General features: G+C 38.8%; 3 protein-coding genes across 4 annotated transcripts; 2 read left to right on the forward strand and 1 right to left on the reverse strand.

Annotated features, from left to right (window-relative positions):
- The first annotated feature begins 307 nt into the window (after nt 1-307).
- LOC133710933 (imidazoleglycerol-phosphate dehydratase 1, chloroplastic-like) lies at nt 308-3,169 on the forward strand. Its single transcript, XM_062137086.1, has 8 exons — nt 308-589; nt 678-802; nt 1,074-1,178; nt 1,262-1,354; nt 1,909-1,983; nt 2,272-2,334; nt 2,600-2,709; nt 2,828-3,169. The coding sequence occupies exons 1-8, from the start codon at nt 361-363 to the stop codon at nt 2,853-2,855; spliced, it is 828 nt and encodes a 275-aa protein (XP_061993070.1). The 5' UTR covers nt 308-360; the 3' UTR covers nt 2,856-3,169.
- A 139-nt stretch (nt 3,170-3,308) lies between these two features.
- LOC133710934 (photosystem II D1 precursor processing protein PSB27-H2, chloroplastic) lies at nt 3,309-4,628 on the reverse strand. 2 transcript variants are annotated; one of them, XM_062137088.1, is made up of 3 exons: nt 4,521-4,628; nt 4,081-4,229; nt 3,309-3,883 (listed from the first exon to the last, which is right to left on the reverse strand). In XM_062137088.1, the coding sequence occupies exons 2-3, from the start codon at nt 4,166-4,168 to the stop codon at nt 3,345-3,347; spliced, it is 627 nt and encodes a 208-aa protein (XP_061993072.1). In that variant the 5' UTR covers nt 4,169-4,229; nt 4,521-4,628; the 3' UTR covers nt 3,309-3,344. The 2 variants fall into 2 exon arrangements, with proteins under 2 accessions (XP_061993072.1, XP_061993071.1); XM_062137087.1 differs by having other exon boundaries at nt 4,379-4,589.
- A 2,769-nt stretch (nt 4,629-7,397) lies between these two features.
- LOC133712361 (small ribosomal subunit protein uS13z/uS13y/uS13x-like) lies at nt 7,398-9,518 on the forward strand. The gene is made up of 4 exons (XM_062138471.1): nt 7,398-7,557; nt 7,655-7,815; nt 8,084-8,272; nt 9,194-9,518. Exons 1-4 carry the CDS (start codon nt 7,555-7,557, stop codon nt 9,297-9,299), a joined length of 459 nt encoding a protein of 152 aa, XP_061994455.1. The 5' UTR covers nt 7,398-7,554; the 3' UTR covers nt 9,300-9,518.
- The last annotated feature ends 668 nt before the right edge of the window (nt 9,519-10,186 follow it).

Consider the following 10,186-nt stretch of genomic DNA (forward strand, 5'->3'; position numbering starts at 1 on the left):
GTCAGGGAGACGCTGGAGATGCCTTCGCCGCCGTAAAGCTTTAGGGTTTCAGAGAGGTTTTTTTAAGTATAATGTAACAATGGAGTTGGTTACTTCAAACATGACTCTATTTAATTGGTAAAAAAAAATAAAAAATAAAAAATTGTTAAACAAACCGATATAAATGTGTATTCAAGAGTATTTTGATAAAATTAAAGAAGTGTATACTTAGCTTTCAAAATTTACTTTAGTAGGATAGGTTCAAAAATCAAATTTAGAGGTTGAGCTAATACCCTAAACCAAAGAAGTGTTAAAAAGAAGGTGTTAGTGACCTAAGTAGGGGGGGGGGGTGTATTCGAAACAAAACTAGAGACTCCAAAAATGGAGGTATCAGCACCACCCGGTGTTCTAAGCTCACCATCCTCACCTTTCTCATCTCCGCCGCTAAAACCCAGACTCCTCGCCTTCGCCAATTCCCGGTGGGCACATCTCCCACGAAAGCACCACCACCTGAAGCTCCAACACATGGATTCTCACTCTCACGGAATCATCACTCCCTCTGCCTCTTACAATGGCTCCACTCTCACCACCGATTCCCCTACTGGCTCTGGTAAACCCTAACCCTAATCTCAGTTCTTGGCCTGGGTTTCCAAATTCGGTGTTGTTATGGATCTTAATTGGTGATCAATTTTTCTCAGGGAAGAGAATTGGGGAGGTTAAGAGGGAGACCAAGGAGACCAATGTCTCCGTCAAAATAAACCTTGACGGCACCGGAATTGCTGATTCCAGTACTGGGATTCCCTTCCTTGATCATATGTTGGATGTGAGTAATCATTTTTCTTAGCTTTTGTTAGTTTTTTACAGTTGAATTGATATTGGTACTGTTACTGTACTTGTAAGTTGTAACTTTAATGTGTGTTTTGTTTTGATTTTGATATGAGCAAAATGGGATCTGTAGTATTGGGCTGAAAATTGAAGCACTTTAGTGCTAGCTGTGATGAGATGTCAACGACTTCTTCACTCATGAGAAGGGCTTTGTGGTTTCGTTTATTGTGTAATGCATTCTCAGCTGTTGCGTGTATTTGTTTGTGTAGCAACTTGCTTCGCACGGGTTGTTGGACGTGCATGTGAGGGCAACTGGTGACATCCACATTGATGATCATCACACAAATGAAGATGTCGCTCTTGCTATTGGAACGGTACTGTAGAGACCAGCATTGTTTTTTTTTTTTAATCGACTTGTGTGTTTCGGAGAATGTAGCTAATTTTGCTTGGCTTTTAGGCTTTGCTTCAAGCACTTGGTGATAGAAAAGGAATCAACAGGTTTGGTGACTTCTCTGCTCCTCTTGATGAAGCATGGATTCATGTCTCACTGGTACGTTCTGTTGTATGAATATTGAAATACATGTATGACTGTGTGACGGTAGTTGACCAAAGAAAAAGACTACATGACAGTTTGAAAACTTCTATTCATGTTAAATTCTTAAGATTTATTTTCACTCATTATATACATGTGAGAACATTGAGCTGCTATCATTTTTTAGTCAGAAAGGTTCACTTAAAGTAATCTTTACTTTACAAATTCATAGCTTCATAAGCCATTATGGTTTTGAAAATTTGGCCAATACCCCATGACAAATTATAAGCACTAGAGGAGACGTTGCTTGATCATGAGAAAATCGCCAGAGGTGGTCTCCTGAAACACTCATGAACAAACTGTTTGTTGCATTTCTTGTTGGTAGTGAAATCTATCCTTGTTCTGACAATAACGAGGGAAACCCGTAGGCTTGAGGGCCAGGCTATATCACTCTATTGGTAAACTTAATCAGTGGTTGTGACCTCAGTTATTATATGTACTTTACCGATTGGACTTCTCAGTACAAGAGGTATTTCCTTTTCTATAATTGCTTAATATTTTTTTTTTTGCAGGATTTATCTGGCCGACCACATTTGGGTTATGATCTACAGATACCGACCGAGAGAGTTGGTACCTATGACACTCAGGTAGTGTACTGTGAACCTGGACTTCAAGTTCCTCATATCATATGCTGTCTATCCATAGTTCTATACTCCATAGAGCATTCCTGGAACTTCCAGGAGATATTTCTCTTTTTAAAAGAGAAAACAACATAAAGGGAGTTATTGTTGCAGCTGCTTAAAACTGACTAATCGTATATAGCTGTTTATATTCTTTCTATTTGCTTTTGGAAATTTGTGTTGATTAAGATCTACTAATTAATTGCTAGAACTATCCTTCTTACTAATTAATTGCTAGAACTATCCTTCTTGTAGCTGGTGGAACATTTTTTCCAGTCTTTGGTGAATACTTCTGGTATGACACTTCACATCCGGCAGGTACTTTACAGAGCTTTTGAAATCTTAAAGCATTCAAAAATATGAATGTTCAGACTAGAAGTTATTTGATGAATGAATTGCCATCTCTGTTTCTACATGGATCAATTATGTCAACTTCAAAACATTCTTTTTCTGTAATATGAAAATGGGCATATTATGAACCCTTCAGTACTTTTTTTCTTTCAACTCATCAACTAGCAGGCTTTAAATCGCTCCTCCAGTTTTAAGTGTGTAACAGAATTTTCTAAATTTTGGTTGGCTCCAGCTTGCTGGAAGGAACTCTCACCATATTATTGAGGCAACCTTCAAAGCATTTGCAAGGGCTCTTCGACAAGCACTAGAATATGACCCACGTCGCCTTGGGAGCATTCCAAGGTTTGATAAGAACCTTGAGTGGATAAATTTCTCCAGGAATCTTTTCTTGCTCTTTGGTAAATCAGTGATGATATTTACTCGGCATTTGGAACTCATATAAGCTTCCTATTTTGTGCAGCTCGAAAGGTGTCCTGTCACGTTCTTGATGCTTCCTGTTCCCACATATAATTAAGGAGATTTAGATGGATTATTTCTGATAAGTTTCCAAATTAGCTTCGGTCAAAGCTCTGCCATGTTATGACAAGTCAAGTTTGGACGAGATCTGCCGGAGTCTTGGTGATTCCAGAGATGTCAAGTTAAAAATATAGATTTGAGAGTTGCTAGTGGCTAATAGGGCTAAATACTAATGCAGTGTTGTATATGTAACATTATAATTGAGCAATAAGTTATTGGCGACGATTTGATGTCACAGATGGTTTTTGTCCCCTCTTGTATGAAAAAGTTTCCTTTAGTAGCTATATTTGCACTCTTTCTGGTATAAATATGTTATACAGCTGCTCGTAAGGATGTCAGATTGGCTACAATTAGGAGCAAATGTGGTCATATACAAAATGAGTTCAAATTTGTTCTTAAACTTAAAAGAATGAATGCATGCATCAAAAACTAAAGTTTAATTTCACATTTTGATTGATATCTCATAAAAACTTTTCAGCTGTATCTAAATCCCTCAATATTTCTGACTTCACTTCTTCAGGCAATGGGGCAGATGGTCCTGCCTTTGAGTAAAAGCCGGCCAATGATCTTATTGCTTTCTCTAACTCGACATAAGATTCCTCTTGAGACACCGTTGGCTGTCCCCTCCAATTGCTCAAATACTCTCGAATTGATTCCTTTGCTGCATCTGCAGTACGTCTAAACTTTGCATTATCCTTGGGATCTTCCTGTACTGATTCCCGCAGTGTCTTCACAACTTCTTTTGCAGTCTTCAAATATGCCTTTGGCAACACTCTTCCAGACTTCGTTTTCGTATTGGTTTCGAGCAGCGACTGGATAGCACCTAAAACTCCATCCTTCTCCTCTTCACCATTTGACTTGTCATCTGCCAAAACAGGCAATGGCACTAGCCCATAGTTAGTGGCGAGAACCGCAAGGATAGAAGCACCCGCATATACTACAAGTCGGCGAGTTGATGAAGCTCCTTCAGAAGGTAATGCACACCTGGAGTGCAGTTTATCTGTTACAGGAGAGAAGCATATCAAGTTAATAATGTAGCTGGATTTGGGGTAATAATTTGATCTTTACGAAGACTATTATAGCTTCTACACAACTTTTTCATGAAAATTTTTGATCTAGCATAAATGACACTGCACATTCTGTTTATGTATTACTATAGAAATGAAAATCTATACCCATTAGTACTTTGGTGCTTACACTCTTTATTAGGTCTCAAATTATTCTTCCCTGTCCTGGAAATGACAAGAGGGAAGAGCTCTGGAGCAAGATGAACAGACGCAGCCATTCTTGTTCAATTAATCTAAACCCACTTGAGTAGCTTCTCACCCATTTGCCCAATATTTCACCTTCATCACACAAACAGAAGCATACTGATAAGTTTAGAATCCGATACTCTGTACAACTTCTAAATTAAAACCGACTAAACCCAGAAGGAAGTACACTAAACAATACAACACCCACTATTTTACTTGGAGATTATTTTTGAATTGCTCACCATTTAAACGATATATTGAAACAAATAAAACGTTGGAAAACTAGTGGCGTAACTTCGACTCTTCGAGCAGCACAACAGTCAATTATATATGCTTGCTTGCTATTCAGAACTAGAGAGGTGTAGAAGCATAGGAAGACATTACTTGTTCTTTGAACCGAGATTCCGATAGCTGGGTAAGGATCTGTGCCTCAGCTTCTTGCTTCCCAACTGTGTCTTCTATCATCATGGAGCCGTGGCCCGAGGATTTTATCCAAAGGGAAAATAGGAAAATTTCATGAATACAGAGGATATAATAGTCATTTAACTTTGAGAATTTTTATGTAAATTCCTCCTCCTTCGTTTGGTCTTTTCCATGGGACTCGAAATGAAATTCCTCCTCCAGAAACTTTCAATTCCGATGTTTGGTAATGTAGGGAAAGTTATAATAATTTTATGCAATAAAATAATATGTTGTGAATAATAAATGCAAGAAAATAAAATGAGAAAGTGATTACTTTGGGGGTTGAAAGGAACCACTTTACCCCCTTAATTTCCTTTCATTCAGGAAAGTTTTTTTTTTTTTTTTTTTTTTAAATTTTTTTTTTTTTCCCAAATGCAAGAAGTGAACAAGTTAGGAATTACTTACTTTTCGCGAACCAAATGTGGCCTTAGTATTTGAGGTATGAGTGGTTTGGACAAATAGGTACACAGTCTTTAAATTTTAGACAATAAGGTATATAGTCTTCAAATGATGGTATAGTTAATGACTTTTTTCTTTTTACTAAAAAATAAATGTCGTAAGCGGTCGACGCTCGACTATTAATTGGGATAACATACTTTTCAGTCGACCAATTCCACTAGCTTCAATGCTAATTGTGTAGACATTTCCTCAATGTGATCAATTTATTTTTTATTTTTTATTTTTTTATCAAATGAATTCATTCATACAGAAGTGTTACAAGTGATATGAACGATACAAATAAGAGTCACTATTGACCCACTAATAACGTCAGACCAACGGGTTTGAACAAGGACTTCTGAAAGGAGCTACTAAATCTCTGTTACACTATGAGGTCGGAACGATGGTCACACAGACCAAGGAGACTCATAATCCGACAAAGTACCAATATCATTGGTAAGAACACGTCAGCATACCAACTGGGTAGGGATTGTGAACCCATGAAGGATTTACATATGCTCGAGTCAACTCTACCTCCTGAGTAGTGATTACACGTGATAGAAGAGGGTGAAAACCGCCATCACTCGATCAGCGGTGTCTTGTAATCAGCCAACAACATGAACAATGTACCATAAAGGATCGGACAAAAATAAAAAAGAAAACACAGAAACTAAATAACAAAACAACCTAGAGTGTTGAGATGCAACATCACTCCTGGGCAAAAACAAAGTCAGACCCAAATCTGAAGAAGCTCAAACCCCATATTTGTAGCCCACATCAAATCAAGCCGACCTCAAGCCTAGAAACCAGACCAGAGCCACCGTGATTACCGTCCCTTAGCACCTCCGCCGTTCTTCCACTGGTTGCAGATCGAGACATCCCACCTGTCTTCACAAAACACTGCCGTCGAGGTCACCACCACCAGAACTGCTGCCTCACCACTCCAACCAAACACAAAACCCCTAGGACACCCCACCAGAACTCAGTCGGAGATCGATCTGACATTAGATCACCAAGAAACTCCGATCCAAAAGGTAAAGCACCTAGACAAGCCTGATCCGAACAAGCAAACACCGAATCGGGGTAACAACCTCCAGCCTAACACTTCTCCAACACCGATCTGGACCCTCCTTCGCGCGGTGACGATGGATCTGCAACCCGACCCCTTCTATCCTCATAACTACACCAACACCAACCCTTGAAGGCAAACAGCCAGCGGACTGGAAGCAAAAAAGGTGTGCACTCCAGAAAAACTAAGAAACTAAGAACCCCTCCCGGACCGAGACGTAGCAGCAGATTTGCCGGATACGCTCGACCGGGAGAACCAACCCTCGAGATCTGGTTTTCTTTTTTCTTTGGCGCATGAGGCGCGTTCTATTTGGGACAAATGTTTAATCTTCCTCAATGTGATCATTAGAGAAGAAGAATGTGCAAAGTGCTAGATGTAGAGAATATAGATTATTAGAGAAAAATGTTGTAGGCAGCTGACGCTCAACCATTACTTGGACTAACGTACTTTATAGTCGACCAGTGTCAAAAAAGTTCATCCCTACCTCTCATAACAAAAGGAGCGTAGGAGCAGCATGAATTCAAACTAATAAATGACCAACAAAACTCAAACTTATAATCACTACTATTAGCCTCTCTTTAGGCTCAAACTAATACATAGGAGCAGCATGATAAGTTTGTACCGAATCGCACCGAATTTATTTTAATTATATATATATATTTATTTATTTCTCTATTGATGGAACTGTTGGTTTGTAATATATAAGAAATCCATTTCTGTTCAGGTTTGTAGTTTGCAAGTTGCTATGTTTGCTTGATAATCGATATATATATTTGGGTTTGTTAAGTGTTCAAATACGGTCTTTCTACTAGTTGTTTGATATTTGGGTGACATTTGTAGACATGTGTGGACTCTAAATGAATTGAAAATTTGTTTATGCTTTATTGAAATTGTTAGTAAAAATAAGCCTGACTTTGGGCCTTCCTTTCTGGTTGAAATAAATAAATCGGTCTACACCGAAACCGACCCGCACCGCACTAAAAAATAGTGTAACTGAAATAATCGATCCAACCCTTTTGAAATGCAGTTGTGGTTTAAAATATAGCCCAACCGAAAAAAACGGTTTGGACCTCAAACCGCACCGTACCCACCCTGATTTTAACTGAAAATGTGAATTGTGTGGGTTTTTTTACTTTTTTTCCGGTAAAGAAAAGAAATGAAGGGGCAGAATTAAAAAAAGGAAATTCTAAATGGACTGGATGGCTCAAAGGCACAAGTTCAATATATCGTGCGGCTACAGTTCATCAAGTAAAAAAAATACACGTAAGGCTATACCGTAGCGTATAACTCCCATCTAGGGTTTTGGGCTTTATCGCCTTCCGCTACATCTCAAATCCTTTTAAAGCCATCGTCTTCCTCACTAGCCCCTCTCTCACCAAACGGCGCACGCGCACACACACACGCAGAGTCTGAGACCAAACCCTAAAGGCCGCCGCCGCCGCCGCAACCATGGTCAGCCTAGCTCTAACTCCGATCTACCTCGATTCCTCTCGTTCTCTTTTAATCGTGAAATCTCATCTTTTGATTTTTGGTTTTCTGGTTTTTGTAGTCTCTCGTGGCGAACGAGGAGTTCCAGCACATTCTGCGTGTTCTGAACACCAACGTCGATGGAAAGCAGAAGATCATGTTCGCTCTCACCTCCATCAAGGGTATCGGTCGCCGTTTAGCCAACATCGTCTGCAAGAAGGCCGACGTCGACATGAACAAGAGGTTCGTCTTTTTCTTTTCCTTTTTTCTAGGTCATTTCGTTTACAATAGCCATGGCTAATTAGCTATAGATCTGTTTAGTTCTGATGCGATTTTATCACTGCCTAGTTCTTCGTTATCTCAGTAGGTCTACTGGTACAGTTTGATTAGAAAATATGATTGGCGGTAACCTTAGGTTCGTTAATATTTGTTAACCCTATGTATATGATTGTGAGGTAGTTGATTGTTGGAATTGTGGCTTTGAATGGGATGATGATTTTGGTTACTGCAGGGCTGGTGAGCTGTCTGCTCAGGAGATTGAGAACCTGATGTACATTGTGAGTAATCCCCGCCAGTTCAAGATCCCTGACTGGTTTCTCAACAGAAAGAAGGATTACAAGGATGGTAAATATTCCCAGGTGGTTGCCAATGCCTTGGATATGAAGCTCAGGGATGATCTCGAGAGGCTCAAGAAGATCAGGTCTGAATTTGTATTCAACTCTTAAGTTGATTGTTTTTTGCTTCTATGTTTATCTGTGCGTTTTATCTTATTGGTACGAGTCTGGTTTTATTGTTGTCATTGTTAATTGTTTTGCTGAATGATTCTGGCAAGTTTCTGGTCTTTGAACAATTTTCTGGCAATTGACGTCTTATCCTGTTGATCATCTGTGGTCTGAACTGTGTCAGGGTTGATGTGAGTTTAGTGTATCCTGTAATTAGTTTAGGATTTGATGGCTTCAGAAAGACTGCCCTAGAGTGTAAAATGGATTTTTTGTATTCTCTTCTCTTTAGTGTTTTGGATGTAACCATATCAAGTCTCTTGTTTTATTTTGTGTTCACATGCGCGGTACAATTTCTGAGAGAGATGCTACTTTGTTCAATAGTTCTGAAAGTCTCCAACAGCTTTTGACTTGCAGAAGTTAGCTTCCTATTCGAGTCAGTTCTTATGCTAGGTATATGTTTTGGCTTTCCAGCCTTTTTAGCCGTGGAGACCTTTGTTTGTTCCCTTGTTAGTTGATCAGAAAGATCAGAGAAGTCTTTCAACCTTATTATGCATTCAATCTTGAAAATTGATTTGTTTCCTTTTTCTTAGGGTTATATCATTTCATTGTTATAAATGTTCAGTAGTTTATGTGGTCATCTGAAATAAGGTTCTTATGTCATTTCATTGTTATATATGGTCAGTAGGTTATGTAGTCCTCTGACGTAGAGTTCTCATATCCCACCATGAACTCAGCATCTTTGAGTACTTGCTTTGAATTATGAACTTTTGAGTCGAGTCTTGCAGGTTTCACATCTTGGTGTACTCTTTTTTGTGAGATCTTCATGCATTGTGTGAGTGATGTATTGAAGGTCTAGTGACTATGAATATCATGACTGATGCTATTTCCTTGTTGTGCAGGAATCATCGTGGTCTTCGACACTACTGGGGCCTTCGCGTGCGTGGACAGCACACCAAGACCACTGGCCGCAGGGGGAAGACTGTTGGTGTGTCCAAGAAACGTTGAAGAATATGTTCTGGCTGTCTGGGAGGATGTCATGTTGTTGCTCTTTTTGTGTTACTTTTAAAAATACCTTCTAGTTTAGCATTCTCAGTCAACTTAAGTTTTGGTGGATTAATGCGGAATGTCTAGTTATCTTCTATCGATTCCATTTGGCTGCTTGGTACTTTGTGTTTGAGGATAGTGTGGTATGCATATGCAATGGAAGCGGATAATTTTTATTTTTGTTGGTGTTTCTGTTTTATTAGGCATTCTTGGCATATAAAGCAGCCTTTTCATTTGATGCTTTAGCATTGAGTCTGAGGTATATGTTTTCTGTTTATGTGAACCCAAAATAAAAATTTACTGATCAGAATCTAAATGCATGTTTGCTTGCTGAAGCCTAAAATGCAGCTTGTAATTGGTTTGGGAAGATGTCGTGATAGAGAGCTGCATAGGCTGTACTATGTAGGGATTTCATATCTTGGGCTCGTTAGAAGTTTTAAAGCAATATTTAACAAGTTTTAGAAACTGGAATAATTTGGACAGGCAAGCCGACACTCCCGCATATCTTAGTTATTGCACAAACAGGAAATGTCCTATCATAGTCTTGGAAATATAGTTTTGTATGAGTTGGACAAATATGGGGTTGAAGTCCGCATTGTTGTCTGAGAATGGAGAATGAAATTCCATTGCAATCAACACTCTCTTCAAAATTCAACATACTAAAAAAAGAAACATGGAGTGTGGATTTTACTCTGTTTACTAGAACAGACAATGTTTATTGTTTTTTAATATTTATCTCCACCCGTGAAGTTTGGGTCACTGATGTAAGCAATAACTCAGTTCTTAACATACTAAAAAAAGGCAATAACCCAGTTTTTAACATATTGAAAAAAGAAACATGTAAGCAA

The sequence above is a fragment of the Rosa rugosa genome, chromosome 5 (genome assembly GCF_958449725.1).
Source record: "Rosa rugosa chromosome 5, drRosRugo1.1, whole genome shotgun sequence".
NCBI lineage: Eukaryota > Viridiplantae > Streptophyta > Magnoliopsida > Rosales > Rosaceae > Rosa > Rosa rugosa.